The sequence below is a fragment of the Sturnira hondurensis genome, unplaced genomic scaffold, assembly GCF_014824575.4.
Source record: "Sturnira hondurensis isolate 20B ecotype Veracruz unplaced genomic scaffold, ASM1482457v3 Scaffold0000396, whole genome shotgun sequence".
In the NCBI taxonomy this organism is placed as follows: domain Eukaryota; kingdom Metazoa; phylum Chordata; class Mammalia; order Chiroptera; family Phyllostomidae; genus Sturnira; species Sturnira hondurensis.
In genome coordinates this window covers 5,466,103-5,483,082 of record NW_028073027.1, presented here as the reverse complement: position 1 = coordinate 5,483,082, position 16,980 = coordinate 5,466,103, and the positions used below count along the sequence as shown (strand labels likewise).

Sequence of the window (16,980 nt, the reverse complement as noted above, 5' to 3'; positions counted from 1 at the left end):
CTTTTCCTGTTGTGACTTTGCTTTGTCTTCTTTCATTGTAATAAATCTTTGGTGCTTAGTATGACTATGTGCTTTAGTCCTGTGGGTCCTCTAGACAATCAGTCAATGTAGGAGTGATCTGTTCTTGGAAGCCCAATAGAGAGACCCAGTCTCAAAATGTCTCAGGTGGAAAGGAGACAAATTCTAAGCAGTAGCATGAGGGATGGGCACTTATATCTAAAGTGGCTCTATGAGGGATAAAGATATAGCAACAATGAGAACAGACAACAGCCACCATGTATATAACACTTTTGTGCCAAGGATTAGTTCAACCATTTTTAAAACAAATATTTAACTCATTAAATCTTCACAACTATGAGCTCATATCATTAACATCTTGATTTCCAACAAATAAGAGCCTAAAGCACTAAGATGTTAAATAACTTATCCAAGGTCACACAGCTAACAAAGAGCAGAGCTAGGATTTGAAACCAAGCGGCGATCTGGCTACAGTTTCTGCACTCTTAACCAGAGCACCTTACACATTTACAATTAAGTAGACAGCATGACCCAAGTCAAGGCCTGAACCTAAGTACCCCTTATACATGCTACCTTGAAATAAAACTTTTTTCCTTGCTACAAGAGGCAGAGAGGAAGAACACTGGCCACACTATGTACAGAAGTCAAAGTCACAGAATTGCAGAAACGAAAATGATCCTAGCGATTACCTAGACCAGAGATTTTCAACCTTTTTCATCTCATGGCACTCATAAACTAATGACTAAAATTCTGTAACATGCCAAAAAATAGGTGTAATTTTGATTCATTCGCACCAAATGGTTATTGTTGTATTGGCTGTTGTTATTTTTTATTTGAAAATATAAGTTAGAAAATGTCAGTGCCCCTGACTAAAGAGTCAAGTATTGCACATTTTAAAATTTCTAGTGGCACACCAGTTGAAAATCACTGGCTGGATTGTGCACTAATTACAGAAAAATAACAAGATTTGCCCAAGCACACACTCCTTTGGTGCTGGAGTATAGATAAGAATGCTGACATGTGGCACCTAATCTAATGCCTTCTCTAATATAAAAATCTGACACAGTCTTTAATCAGTTAGGAAAGATGTTAATCTACCAAAAAAAAAAAAGGCATAAAGTCCAAAAGGAATCTGTACTGTCACTAGTTTTTGTTTTTGTTTTCTCCCTCATCTGAGTCTGTTCTCAGATGTATTGTCACTAGTTTTAAACCAACTTATGAACAACAACTAGAAAATTTAAAAAGAGAACTACCACAAATAAGGTTAATAATTGTATGTCAGCATACAAAATTATTTAGAGTATGTAACATGAGCAGTTTTAAGTATTTGAAAAGCAAATTAACTATAATTATGAAATTTTATTTTCACCTCAAAATTGTACCTAAGTACTTTACGTAACTTTCCAATACTTTGTTTCTACAGAGAACCAAGAAAAATCCATAAAATGTTCTACAAGGATTTTTAAAAATTTACAAACAGACTCCGTCAGAGTGGGAGCTTGTACAGACAATCTGCTGGCCTCACCCTGCTCGGACTGGCCACGTTTTTCTCTGCCAGGTCTACTTTAGTCAAAACAAATATGGTCCTTTTCCCATGAGGATCCATCTGACTGACCAGGTCTGTAACAATGCTGCGTTCAGCATCCACAGATCCATCTGAAAAAATTAAAAAGGACACTTAATAATTGCACAGTGGATTTTAAAAACTCCCACAAGCTACATCTTTGTGTCTCCATTATAGTAGGGAGGATTTTCTTAATAAATCTTTGTTATGAAAAGATATACTAGCTAATAACAATTTCTATGATGACTACAGCGAAATTTATCAAAGTACCCCAGTCTCAATTCTATTCACTAGTGAAATGAATAAGAGATGGTGAAACCTATTCGTCTTGTATGTTTACATAGCCTGCATATTTACTGCAAAGCCTGGGTTGCCAAAGGAAGCTTATCAGTGCCATTAAACTCTTTTGATAAGATTTACCTTGAATACAGAGGATGATGGCATTAGGGTTCTGCATATAAGCTTTGCTGATACTGAAAATAGTTTCCTTTGTGTCAGGAGCCATGCCTGAGGTCACAGTCTTAAAGAAAAGGATTTAAGTGTCAATATAAATGTTTTCCACATCAGGAATAAGATAAAATACAAGTTCTGTATATACTTACACTAATCACACCTGGCAAGTCAACAAGCACCATCCTCTGTAGTCCAGGGCCTTTTACGTTCAGAGATATGGTCTACTCGGGGGTGGGGGGGGGTGGGGGTGGGGTGGGGTGGGGGGAGGAAAAGAAAAAGTAATTTGGAGAAAGCTTGTTAGGAACTCTTTGGTCATAGATATTCTGAAAATTCTATACCTCATCCATTCAGATATGGTGCTCAGAAAAAAATGTAATTTTTTTTGGATCCTAAATAATTGTATTTTGGGCAAGCCACTAAATCTTTCTAGGTTTCCATGGTTTTTTGTGTGTGTAAAATTAGGACACTTGACTAGAGCAGTGGTTCTCCAACTTCAGGGCTAATCAGAATCACCTGGAGAGCTGATGCAACACACTGGTGGGCCCCAAATTCAATGTATCATTTGGTGTGTCCTGGGTGGAGCCTTAGACTGTGGGTTCCTAAAATGTTCCCAGGTGTTGCTGCTAGATAATTCCCCACAAAGTGACACATTATTTGGAATATTAAAAAACAAACCTCTTATGTTGGAAGAGCAGCAATCTAAATGTCAATGCCAAACCATGATTTATTTCAAATCACTACCATTAGATTTCCATAAAACATTGTTGAAATGAATTGCAACATGTACCTCAGGGCTAACAGTACAGCCTTCTTTCACATTTTTCCTCATTCGAAGTTCTATTTCATGTCTTAATGCTGCAAGCTGTAAGTAGAAAAACAACAAAGTCCTAAGAAAATCTTCAATGAACAAATATTCCATTAAGTTGTCTTGTATAAGTTTATGCAGGCTATAAAGTTACACATATAAATCTCACATGAATGCTACTTACATCTTCCTCTTTGGTAAGATCAAACTCTCTTGAACTATCTTTAAACAGGGCTACATGGTGAGGACCTTCACTCAGAGTCACCTGAAATTAATAGAAATTGAGATGTAGTCATGAGTTACAATCTATATTAATTCCCACAGCACTTACAGGGTATAGACAGGGCCGCTGTGTTGCACACGTCCGGGCACTCCTTCACACTACACACACCAGGAGCATCCCCGGCGGCTGCCAACACGGCAGCATGGAGACCACAGAATTCTCTGTCTGCACTGTCCACACACCTGTCACATGTACTGTGACTGCCCGACGAGGTTGCTGACAACTTTGCACCTTTCACGACCTAAAATGCGGCTGCCCTACTTGGGTCACACTCAGTGCTGCATGAAGTACTGAACACAAAACTACCAATCGGAAATCTCGCATTTAGTTTCACACGCAAGTTTAGGTAAAGGATAATTCATTTATTTAACATCTGTTTAGAGAGATAACTGTGCCAAGTGTTATAGGTGGGAATACATGAAGAAGTGACTGTCTCTGGTTTAGACTTTACATATATAAATATGTATATATTCATATAAATAAATAAATAAATAAAATATTCATGCTTGGACAGATATACACAGATATCAGGACAGTGTAGCAAAACCTGGGGTGTCAAGGAAGAGAGTGGTACTCACTAAAGGAGAGCTGAGGCGGCCTTCGCCCAAGGAGCATTGTTTGAACAAGAAACTCCCTAACAACTTATAGATTAACAGTCAGTGGTTTCCATTTCTTAACTTCACATTACTTGATTTTTTAAGTGTAACTTTTGAAGCTTCACTATAATGATCTGATTTTAAAACACAATTTCGTCTACTGAGATTAGGTAAACAGGTTAGATAACAAACCAAAACCAGTTGTTTAAAGGAACCACAGAGCAATGTGGCCCGAGTCCAGGACCCCAAAGGATTTCGGGGGCATATTCCTACAGCTATTTTCCCTCACGGCATTTGCTGATCTGTGGCACAGAGCAGCTCGGGAGAAAAGTGTAAGACTTACAGCAGTTACACTGGGTTGAGGAACCAGGGTTTTCAAGCAGCCACGACTTAGGTGCCAAAGTCCCAGAGAACCCAGACAAAAATGCACAGCAGAAATGAATCTCCAAATTCTAAGCCCCAGTCTGCACACAATTTCCATATAAGGTATTTGCACATTAAGAAATGAAGCAGAGTGCCCTGGCTGGTGTAGCTCAGTGGATTGAGCACTGGTCTGTGAAGCAAAGGGTCACCCCGGTTTGATTCCCAGTCAAAGGACATGCCTAAGTTGCAGGCCAGGTCCCCAGTAGGGGACACATGAGAGGCAACCACACATTGATGTTTCTCTCTTACTTTTTCTCCTTCCCTTTCCCTCTCTCTAAAAATTAAAAAAAAAAAAGAAATGAAGTAGAAAGAAGCTGCTAATGAGGCTAACATGCTAAGCAGTCCTCAGGGAAGAGAACGTAGAGTTCAGAGTCTAGCAAGGAAGAGAAGTCCCGAGAAACACCAGAGGAGTGAAGGCACACTGGAAAGAAACCAGCCTTGTGGGTCTCCAGGCATTCTGTCCACACTGCATGAAGAAAGTGAGCTCTTTCTAAAATACAACATCACCATAGCCACTACAATTAGGGTGCTGATCACAATGCACAATGTGGGGGTTGGTTTACAATGCTGTTACAGTCTACAGAGCATGATATGGGGTGTGGTTAGTTCATTTTTTTCTTTTATATTAAAAGCATCCCAAATGCCCATCAATATAAAATGGATTTGTAAAGTGTGCTACATTCAATCAACACCATAGAATAGCGATTTTCAACCTTTTTCATCTCATGGCATGCATAAACTAATTACTAAAATTCTGTGGCACACTGAAAACTATATATGTTGAAAACTATATTTTTTGCCAATGTGAAAAAAATAGGTATAATTTTGATTCATTTGAGCCAGATAGCTATTGTTTTGTCATTTTTTTATTTGACAGTCTGAGGGAAAAGAGGTCAGTGCCCCTGACTCGTCAGGTACCGCATGTTTTCACATTCTTGTGGCATACAGGTTGAAAACCGTTCCCTGAACAATGGAAAAGAACTAGCTCAACACGACACGGTTGAATCCAGTCAAAACCCAAACACGCACTCTGTATGAATCACACCGGACTGCTGTTGCAGTTATGAACAGGCTCTATTTCTAAAAGATCTTAGCCTCAGTCTCATTGCCTCCTTTTCTGCCACTACTCTGGCGTTCATTCTTGGTGATACCGATTTTCCAACTCCTCAGTTACCCTATAATACACCCACCAGCTGCACTAAAAGAAAAATGGAACACAACCATACAGTTCGCTCTTAAGTTTGTGACCATAGATCTTAATGGGGATGTCAGTACCCCTCAGCAACCCCAGTATTTCTCGACTTTCCTTATCAACTCACCGCTTGCCTAGAACAGACTTCACACTTTCCTTTTACTCAATTTTCAATACCTTTTCCACTCTCTTTACTTAACAGCTGATAATCTAGGTTCCGAGGTCACTGATGAAGTGGAAGTAACAGGAAGGAAACTTCTGCATTTCTACTTGCTTGCCTCTACTATAAACTCAATAATCAGGTCTCAGTCTACATTTTCCCTGATTATCAGCAGCACTGACCTTGCCAGTCACTCCCTTCTCCTGAATATTTTCTTCCCCTTTCAGGACAGCAACTGCACTGTTCTGGTTTCCCTCCTACCATACTGGCTCTCCTTTGCACACTCCTTCGCTGTTTCCACCTCCCTCAATCTCTTAATGTTCGAGTGCCTGGGGCACAATCCTTCGTTCTGTCTCTATCTCTACTCACTACCACGGTCCTATCCAGTGCGACCATGGCTTTATACACTACCTTCAGATATTTGATTATGACTCCTAAATTTAAGTTTCTAGCTCAAACTGCTCTCCAAACTTGTGTACCCAACCTAATTTGTTAACGTTCCTTAGCAAGCCCAAAATTCCTGATTTTCTTCCCCAAAGTAAACTCACTGTAATCCAGACTTCCCCCTGCCAATGACATGCTTTAACTTATTTGGGCCCCAAACCTCAGGCTATCCCGACAAGTAACCTCCTCTCTTTCCCTATCAAGTCTGTCAAAAAATCATGTTGATTTTACTTTCATAATAGACTCAACCATTTTCTATCACCTTCACTGATATTTTTCTGGTCCAAGTATTCCTACCTGGACTTCCTGGTCTTGCCTCTCATGCTTATGTCTCATTTCTTCTCTTTCTTTTCTTTATTTTATTTTAATTTTTTTATTATTTTATTTATTTATTTTTTAGAGAGACAGGGGGACGGGAGGGAGTGAATCATCAATGTGAGAGAGAAACATCAATTGGTTCTCTCTCATATGCACCCTAACTGGGGACCCAACCCGCAACCTAGGCATGTGCCCCAACCAGGAACCGAACCGGTGACCTTTCACTTTGTGGGATGACCCCCTAACCAAGAGTCACAATGGTCAGGGCCTTTGTCTATTTTTCACACAGCAGTCATAGTGACCCTTTTAAAAAGTAATGTTACTCTGCTCAAAACCCTCCATTGGCTTCTATTTTATTCAAAATAGAAACCAAAGTTGACACAATGATCTACAAGGCTCTAATAATCTGCTCCCTTGCCACCACTCCCCTCCCCCCTGCCCCGTTAATCCTCTGATTAACAGGTGATCTCATCACCCAACTCTTCACTGTTCTGGCCACACTGGCCTTGAACATAATTGCCACCTTTGTCAGAGGCTTTGCACTAACTTTCTCTCTGTATGGAAACACTCTTCAACCAGATAGCCACACAAGTCCCTCCCTCACTTTCTTCAAGTCTTAGTTCAACTGTCACTTCTCTGTGCAGTCACCAACACCCTAGCATCCCCCCCTCTACAGGTGGCTCCACTTTTTTCTTTTTTGCACACTTACCACCTTCTCACATACCATGTAACTTAGTCACTTACTATGTCTCTTATTTATCTCTCTGTGAGAGAACTTCTCCTCTGTTACGGCAAAGGTCTTTGTTTTGTTCACCAGCACATTCCTAGAGCAGTGCTGGCACATATTAAGCACCTAATAAGTATCTTGTGAATGAAAGACTCTGTAGCCATGGATTTCCTTCCTGTAGCCATGGATGAATTGTTAGTGGTGCATCTATACGTGGACGACTTGTACACGGAGTCCCAGCCTTTTACCTCAGTGATGCTGCTCCCTCTTTGTTCCCTCCTGCAGCATTTCCCCCAATTATAGCATTACACATAGCATGTAAATATCTTTAAAAACACTCCACTGACCCAACATATTTCAACACTACTGCCCCATTTCTCTACTCTTTTTCACATTAAAGCCAGGGAATTATCTACATTTACTTACTCTAATTCCAAGATTCTCATTCTCTTACTCAGAGTAAACTCCAAAGGCCTAAACGTAGCCTGCGCCACTGTCCTCTTCTCCCATCACTCTCTCCTCACTCACTCAGCTCCGGTCACACTGGCCTGCTGGCTGTGCCTTCCACTGATTTCTACAACAGGAATAATCCCAAATGCTATGTGGCAATTCTTTCTGTAGTTAAAATTCTTCACCACAATAAACAAAGCTCACTGAAGCGGCTCCTTTCCTGAAGAACGTCACCCGCATGGCCCATTTCCTTACCTTAACAGGAGAGCGTGTCATCATTTCCCCAGATCCTCGTGGGAATATTCGTGCTTGAGCAATCATTTCCAACACGCTAGTTTTTCCTGCACTCTGATCTCCAACCACAACGACCTTACCACAAAACAAGTCACATTTACTCATGTTATTCAATACCTGAGTAAACTCAAATACATTTGCAATGCTGCTGAGATTTTTTTAGTCTTTTAAAATATCTACAGTCAAGTGATAGTATCATCCATGAAAAATATGACAGCTGATACATGTATGCACATTGAATATATAAATAGGAAAACATGAATTGGATCCATTTATAGCCAAATTTTTATTAAAAACCTGTATTAATTTAAACCACTGTTTCTAAAACCAAATCATTCATGTTCTATAATTCTTTCCCATAGGTTACTCTTTACAAAGACATTTTCAATTCTATGACTGTAAATTTCACTCATGTGCCAAATTTAATCCACTGCTCAGTTACTTTAATATGATTGATATTATGAATATATAACGCCAAATATCTAATAGCCTTCCTTTATTACACATAAATGTTAAGTTCAATGTATGAAAATAGTCAAACAACGTTCAATACTTAAGACATCATCTAGAATACATATATAATATATAGGTAAAAATGTATGTCTCTGATTAAGTCTATGTGTGCATATATGCATGTGTATGTATCGTGTGTATGTATATGAGGAGGGGACCCAAATAAAACCGAAATTGTCTTTTAGAGGATGGGCCCCTTATAGTACAGGCTTCCCCTGCTAGGTGAGTGCTCTAGGAACCCATCTGTGCTAGTGTACCAGCTGGTGTTGTTGTGAGAGGCTGAATTCAGCTTCAGTGGAAATTTTTTGAAGACACTTTCACTGCACTTGTCCATTTCATGATGGGTGATTTACGAGCACACCTGCCCACACTGAGCAGAGTATTCAGCAGTTTTTGACCAAAATTGACATGGACCCAATGCCCTGCCCTCCCTATTCACCTGATCTTTCCCTGAGTGACTTTTTTTTTCTTGGATGACAGAAGTCCTTAAAGGTAAACATTTTGCTGATGTCGAAGAGGTAAAACAAAAAAGCACCAAAAGGTATCAACGTCAACAAGTTCAAAAACTGTTTTGAGCAGGAAAAAAACAATCTCAATAGGTGCATTGCCTCAAATGGAGAGTAACTTTGATGGTGACTGAAGTACAAACGTGTAAAAATAAATATACAATTTTTTAAATGTTTCTTTAAAAATTTTAAAATTTTTTATATTTAATTATTGTTCAAGCACAGTTTTCTGTCTCTTACTCCCATCCCAGCCCCAACCCCCAGCCCTCCTCACCTCCCTCCCATTCCCACCCCCCTTAGTTGTTGTCCATGTGTCCTTTATACTAGTTCCTGAAAATCCTGCCCCTTTTTCCCCTGAAATCCCCTCCCCTCTCCCCTCTGGTCACTGTCCCCCTGTTTTCTATTTCAGTGTCTTTGTTTTTATTTTGCTTCCTTGTTTGTTTTGTTGTTTAGCTTCCTGTTAAAGGTGAGATCATATGGTAATTTGTCTTTCAACACCTGGCTTATTTCACTCAGCATAATGCTCTCTAGTTCCATCCATGCTGTTGCAAAAGGTAGGAGCTCCTTCTTTCTTTCTGCTGCATAGAATTCCATTGTGTATATGTACCATAATTTTTTGATCCATTCATTTCCTGACGGGCACCTAGGTTGCTCCCAGCTCTTGGCTATTGTAAATTGTGCTGCTATGAACATTGGGGTGCATAGGTTCGTTTGGATTGGTGTTTCAGGGTTCTTAGGATACAATCACAGCAGGGGAATTGCTGGGTCAAAAGGCAGGTCCATTTATAGTTTTCTGAGAAAATTCCATACTCTTTTCCACAGTGGTTGTACCAGTCTGCAATCCCACCAACAATAGAGTAGGGTCTCCTCTTCTTCACAACCTCTCCAACACTTGTTGTTTGTTGCTTTGTTTATGATGGCCATTCTGACCGGTGTAAAGTGGTATCCCATTGGGGTTTTAATTTGCATCTCTCTGATAGCTAGTGATACTGAACACCTTTTCATGAGTCTCTGGATCTTCTGTATGTCCTCCTTGGAGAAATGTCTGTTCAAGTCCTTTGCCCACTTTTTAATTGGGTTGCATGTCTTAGAGTGGAGTCGTGTAAGTTATTTGTATATTTTGGAGATTAAACCCTTGTCTGAGGTATCATTGGCAAATATGTTTTCCCAGTTAGCTGTCTTTTTATTTTAATACTGTTTTCTTTAGCTGTGCAAAAGCTTTTAATTTTGATGAGGTCCCATTTGTTCATTCTTTCCTTTATGTCCCTTGCTCTAGGGGACATATCAGTAAAAACATTTTCATGTTGATATAGTTTGCAGTAAGTTCATTATAGCTCCCCTGTAGTTTCTAGTAGCTCATTGTGAGCTCTTTGAAATTCCTGATAACCCATGCTTTGAATTCAATATCTGATAGCTGACTTGCCTCTATTTCATCTAGCATTCTGTCTGAGGCTTCCTCCTTTCCTTTCATTGGGGGGTTGTTTCTTTGTCTTCCCATTGTTTGTAAGACTCTTCTTGTTAGCTTCAGCTCTTAAATTTATTTGTTCTGTCTTCCTGGATTTATGGTGTGAACTTCTGTGGTAGAATACCTGTGAGAGATTCAGTGGTGTAGTCTCCTTGATCTCCCCAGCTCGCTGGTCTTGGGCTGTCCTTTATGCTGGCTCTAAGTTTGTCTTTGGGTTTTTGTTGTTTCTGGGTTTTTTTTTTGTGGGTCCTTCCCACCAGCTGGTGAACTGATGGTCCCTCTGTCCACTACCCGTTTTAATTTGCTGTGCTGGTGAGGGCAGGTTAGTGAGAAGCTAGTTCTTCTCCATGTACAGGGTTTTGAGGATTCTCTTTTGCTCTTGTTCAGTTGTTTGCCCTGGGTAGTTTCTCCGCTGTTTAGTTGTATTTCCAGATAGGTCTTGGGTTGAGGTTTGTGTGGTTTCTACTCCCTCCTTCACCTTCTGTTGTTATCTGTTGGTGGTTTCTTTGTTGTTGGGTTTCCTCTTCCAGTGGGTATCCTGGTGTTTACCACTTCCACCTACTCTTTTTTTGTGTGTGTGTGATCAGTTGGGGGGGGAAGACAAACTGGTTTATGACAGCAGGAGAATATTCTATGATATTTACAGTAGTAGCCAGTAGAGAAGAGACAGGAGGTCCCCTGGCTGTGTACAGCGATAACTGTAATCTTCAACCCAACTAGCCACTTTTTAGGAAGGATGGAAAGAAGATAAGGCTCTTGTTGGGGAGGGAAGGTTTGTGATTTGGATCTAGAAAGAAGTGAGGTTGAGGGAGGTCAGATTCTGAGGTGAGGTGAGAATAAAGGATAGTAAATAGGTGTAGTGTGAGAGGGAATAGAGTTAATCACTACAGTATTATAGTTCAGGCAACAATGAAGTGGGCTAAGATCTGGGGGGGCATGATGTGTAAGTATTTACAATAGTATGTAACAACTATTATTTACAATAATATTAGAGCAACAATTGTATGACACAATCTATGATATACCGAGATTAGGGAGTATTAGACCTTCAATAGTGTGCTAACTGGGCAAGGGGAAATAAAGGACAGTAAATTAGCAATACACTATGATTGAGGGGACACGGGAAACCTGTCAAGCGATACAATATATCCAGCCAAGGTAAAGAAGACTACACAGAAAGAGGAGGACTACAGAGATACTATTAAAGTAAAAGATGTAAGAATAATGACAAAATAATGAAAAAATACAAATATGCAGTAACTTATAGTTTTTCTGTTATAGGGAAGTGAATTTTGTCTCTGTCTCTACTGTTGGGATGCCCCCCCCTTGAGTCCAACTCTGATCTTTTCGCCATTCCAAGTCTTTTGTCTCACTTGTGGGGGAGGGAGGTGAAAAGAAAGATAAAAATAAGGCAGCAGAAGGGTGGAAAAGGTGGTAGGTTTGGAAAGAAAGTAAGAAGGAATAAAACAAGAAAGAAGAAGAGAGAGGGTAAAAGTACTGAAAGATAAAACAATAATAAAGTTAAAAAATAAAAGATTATTTAAAAAAAACCAAAAAAAACCCCTCTTGTTGATTTCCAGCGGTCAAACCTTTTCTTCTGGTCACACTAGCCGCAGCAGTCTGAGGGGCGATTGGTGTGGCCTTTCTCCCTTCTCAGCGAACTCAGCTGGTCTCACAAGTGCTCTCCCACGATCCAGACCAGCGCCTCTCACCAGTGCCCCACTGAGAGCAGACTTTCCCCAAGATTCACAGTCCTGGGCTGGGGTGTGGGCATGTGCTCCCGGCCAGGCTTCCTTGGTCCCGCAGGNAAAGATTATTTAAAAAAACAAAACAAAAAAAAAACCCCTCTTGTTGATTTCCAGCTGGTCAAACCTTTTCTTCTGGTCACACTAGCTGCAGCAGTCTGAGGGGCGATTGGTGTGGCCTTTCTCCCTTCTCAGCGAACTCAGCTGGTCTCACAAGTGCTCTCCCACGATCCAGACCAGCGCCTCTCACCAGTGCCCCACTGAGAGCAGACTTTCCCCAAGATTCACAGTCCTGGGCTGGGGTGTGGGCATGTGCTCCCGGCCAGGCTTCCTTGGTCCCGCAGGCTTGGACGTGAACCTTTCCCAGTGCTATGGGGGAACGCAAGGGTGACTCTCGATTCTTCCAAGCTGTTAACCACAGGCTCCACAGATGATCAAAGCTTTGGTTTGCTTCCTCATGTCCATTGCTCTCTCTGACACTTTAAGCAAACAGATCTCTCCTCGTGTTTCTCAAACTGCGCCCAGCCAGGGAGGGAGGGAGCTGATGACTTGGTCTCTCCTAAGGACCTTGCTGCCAGCCTTTGGCTCCCAGAGACTGAGGCAGACCGGCACGGGCCCTGGCCCTGGCTCAGCCTGGCAGAGGGCCTGTGGCCTCTGTGCTATTTCCTTGGACCTTATTGACCTGCAGCCATCTCCTCTCCTCACTGTCTGGTCATTGAGAGTCCATTCCAATTTCTGGAGTCCTACCTTCCTACATGCTGGGTCCCTGTTGGCTATTTGCTGTGCTCCTCCGCAGATCAGCCTGGTTTTTCTCCGGTGCATGGGGGGAAGTAGAATACTTTGGCCTACTCTGCCACCATCTTCCGATTTCCTCATACAATTTTTTATGAATAAATTCTGGGTGTTTTGGGAATCCCCACTTGTATGCATATACATACACAAAACTTTTTTAAAACCTGAAGTGCTAATGGGCATAATAACTCACTATGTATTAATTTTTCACTTACCCTTGGCAAATGATCTTGTGTATTATAACTGGCATCATAATCAGATAGAACATCGAGAACTTCAGAATACATGTCAATCAAAGATTTCTATCAAATTAAAAACATTAATATTAAACAGTGAAAACATTTAAAAAATACCATATATGTGTCGAGAAAAAAAAGTTGATAAATTCAAAATGGTTTTGCATAATTGTAGTTTTTTCTAATTACGTAAATATATTCATAGTAAAACAGTATAGAATAAAATTCCATTTCTTCTTATCCAATTTATTTTATTTAGAGATTCACTGATTCTTAAAGTACATTAATTCAGGATATCCTAACCTCCTAACTAAATAGTGAAAGAGGGAAGTTACTATTTAATATAGAAAAGTTAATATTAAATGCCCAACAAAGGCATACCATTAAAACCATAAAAACCAAACAAGGGGTCAGGTGACGAACTAAAAGGAAATCACCTTCTACCAAACGTGGTGTGTGTGTCAGATACAGAGACATAGAAGGGGGGGTGGGGAAGAAAAGCTGAAAAGGGCACTGAAGTGGAGAAAGAGTCACTGAAAGGACTCTTAAATCAGTGAGCACGGACAAGTGTGCTTGACAACTGGGCAGACTAAACCGTGTGAGCACCAGGGGCAGGCATCTGCACTGTTCCTCCCTGTACGGAGGAATGGGATCGAACACGGTGCTCGGGAAACAACAAGGTTCAAATAAGGATTTGATTTCATCTCTTAACACCTAGAAATAACAAATGGAAGCAACTGCTATCCCTCCATTGAAAAATAAACAAAAAATTCTTTAAATTTTCATTGCCACTTAATTTTATGACAGAAAACGCTGTTTCTGAGATAAACTCTCAAAATATATTAACACTTGGACATAGCTTTTCTCAATTGCCATGCCGTAATCTGTAAATGAAGACATGCTCTTTATTTGTTTTACGCAGCCATGATTTAAAGTCAGAACTACTAATACGTGTTGGTTAAACTACAATTACATTTCTTTGGACCAATGCTACCAAATTTATGTGCCATGATTTATGCAGTTTTGTTACATAGAAATCCAGTTTATGTATATGAAAGTTAAAAGAATTCTCCCATTTAATTTAGCACATACAGCTTGGTTTAGTGGGCAATAGCAAAATTTAATTTACTGATAATAGTAATTACCAATATGCTGATAACAGTACCAGCATATGATTTTGCAAAAATTCTTTAAATGCCTAAGGAACTTTCCCCCCAAAAATATTAACTTTCTTAAAACTGAAGCAAGAAGCCTAATCATTCACTCTGGAAGAACTGGTTAGGCAATGATGGTAAGTCATATATAAATGTCCATTCACTCAGAATTCTGACTTTGTAGCTACAGAAATGAAATGGGCCTAAAGACAAAACTAGGCATTTCAGAAAATAAACTGATTCACAAGGACTGTTAAACATATGTAGATTTAATGGGCACAGTTTAAAACAAATGTCGAAAACTACAATTTGGAAACCGTCCTAACACAGGAAGAGAACCCCACCCCCGAGGGAGACCAGGCGAGAAAGAAAAGGGGACAGAAAGCTGCTCGGCACCTCATACCAGCACTCGTGAAGGTGCAGTGCTAAGTGGCAAAGTTCTGAGAACAACAGCAAATTAAGATGAACTCAAAATACCTTAAATTTTCTATGATGGATGCCTTTGTCATCTTTCTGCAACACTAATTTTCTCAATTCTTTGTTCTCCTTTTCTAACCGTTCCAAGATTCTCTGGTACTTTAACTGAAACAAAATAATACCATAACTATATAGGAAAAAGATGTGTTAATAAATAGCATTTGTTAAATCTAAATTAAAAGCTTCCAAAATCCTGAAGTCATATCTCCTATTTAAAATAAATTATTTCATTAATTATTTTCATCAAAGCTCCTATTAAAGCACATAAAATGTGGCCAGTTTAAGTTGTAATGTTCTGTTAGGTGTAAAATACATACCAGATTTATAGGATTCAGTAAGTAAATAAATAAAGCACCTAATATTTTTTATTCTAATTACATGTTTACATGATAGTATTTGGGATTTACTGTGTTGAATAAAACATACTATTAAAATCAATTCTACACATTCCTATTCGCATAGGAATGTGAACATTTTAAATTACACATGTGGCTTGCATTGTATTTCTATTGGATATCACTGGTATAGATAACCCGGGTTTAATTAACCCCCGAATTTAATTATAAATTCTCCATACAGTGTTTGTGTCAATGATCAGTGGCTATCAACTATCACCGCACACAAGTCCAAGGGTTAATATCAATGAATGTTATAAGGGTGGTAGCCAGGATATCCTCTGGCTCATGTCTTTGTAAATATGGAATTAATAGTGGATCTATGAAATTTCTGGGGATGAAACCATTCTTTGGTACAGGTGCCACTCTGTAGCTAGTTTACAGAGATGTGCTACTGGGCTGTCCTCTAAAGCTTTAGACCAGTAACTCTCAAGTGGAAGAATGTATCACAATCACTTGAGGGCTTTTAAAAACAAAGATCACTGGATTCCACTCTCAGGGTTTCTGATTCATTGTGTCTGGAATGGGGCCAATAATCTGCATTTCTAACAAGTGCTACTTGTTAGATGCTACTGCTCAGGAGACCACACTGTGACCAATGATTCTTAGCCTCTGGCTACAGATGGAAACTGCTTGGCTAGGAAGGGTTAAAAATACATACACAGTTATGCCCAGAGCACAGGCAATTCTAACATGTGAGAATCAATTCACAGGTATTAAGGTAACATGCGACTCAAAATATACTAATGAATTTCAGCTAGATTACCGGATGCTATATTTTTCTCCTACAAAGAGAGATCCCAAATAGCAAGTCTTTTTAACTTAAAAATATCTTACATATTGCAAATTATTGTTATCTATGTAGAATAACTAACAATGAAGTGGGCGATGAGGCAATTTTGTACTAGAATGTTACCTATTCTGTATATTGCACAGAACAACAGATCTTGAAAACAATAATTTTATAATCAATTATGAGAATAGCTTTTCAAAGTAGTGCCAGAAATACCCTTAGAAAACTTATCTGATTGGTTTGGGATTTAGAGAAGCAAAGGAAAAAGTTCCTGAGAGCTCACTAGAACAATGGTAAATGCAACTGTGACTTGATTTAATTAGTAGCTATTACCTAAATTAATTAAATGTAAAAATGCAAGCATAGGTTTACATAAAGACAAGCCACTTTCACTTTTCCATAGTTTTCTTAAAAATTAAAACCACAAAATTCACTCAAAAGTAGGTTTTCACACATAAATGACTCAACCACATTTATAAGGTCCTTCTTTGTTCCTTATTTTTCAATTAGCTTTTGCATTTTTGGCATCCACTGAGAATAATGTTCTATCATTAAACCATTCCAAATTTTGCTTTGTTAAAAAGATAGATTCCCACATCAACTTGTAAAAATGTCCCTGGTTCTTTTCACTCATCAGAATTACCTGGGTATGCAGAAGTTCTTCTTGAAGTTGGTCAATTTTCTCTTTGTCCGACACCTAAATATTTAAAATAAATTAACTTTAAGTAGAATTAGTTTGATATAGAGTGTACAGTAAGTTAATTTTGAAAAAGTATTTTTAACAGTAAAAGCTGACTTTGCATGCATATGTAATCAAAGCAAATTTTAAATCAAATGATATTTAAGAAAGTAAAAAAACAACTGCATTCGTCAATAAAAATAGCTCACCAAAATTTTACATTAAGTAAAAACCTTAAAAAGCAACATTTTGCTGTTGACATTCTCATCTTTTCTTACAAAGGGCTTGCTAGTCCTTCATAGCCTGTTTTGTGCCCAGGTGCAGGCAGACGGATACATGGAGAAATAAAGCACTGATAGCTCTACAGAAATGTGTTTCGGGAAGTCAGATACATGTTATCATTTACAGGTATTGAAGAAGCCCACTGACCATAGTGTACATTTTAAGGAAATATTATCTATTTCCATTCTGTTAGTAGGAAAGTATTTAATAAATGCA

At 39.2% G+C, this 16,980-nt stretch overlaps 1 protein-coding gene across 5 annotated transcripts in view; it reads right to left on the bottom strand.

Annotated features, from left to right (window-relative positions):
• Positions 1-16,980, bottom strand: part of OPA1 (OPA1 mitochondrial dynamin like GTPase) — a 96,627-nt gene that overhangs the window by 48,258 nt on the left and 31,389 nt on the right. For all 5 annotated transcript variants that reach the window (XM_037040014.1, XM_037040033.1, XM_037040026.1 and 2 more), the window contains 9 exons: positions 16,447-16,500; positions 14,616-14,720; positions 12,964-13,050; positions 7,689-7,802; positions 3,025-3,105; positions 2,823-2,897; positions 2,185-2,256; positions 2,003-2,102; positions 1,544-1,674 (listed from right to left, as the gene is read on the bottom strand). In XM_037040014.1, coding sequence (XP_036895909.1) covers positions 1,544-1,674; positions 2,003-2,102; positions 2,185-2,256; positions 2,823-2,897; positions 3,025-3,105; positions 7,689-7,802; positions 12,964-13,050; positions 14,616-14,720; positions 16,447-16,500 — 819 coding nt within the window. The remainder of the gene's footprint in view (positions 1-1,543; positions 1,675-2,002; positions 2,103-2,184; positions 2,257-2,822; positions 2,898-3,024; positions 3,106-7,688; positions 7,803-12,963; positions 13,051-14,615; positions 14,721-16,446; positions 16,501-16,980) is intronic.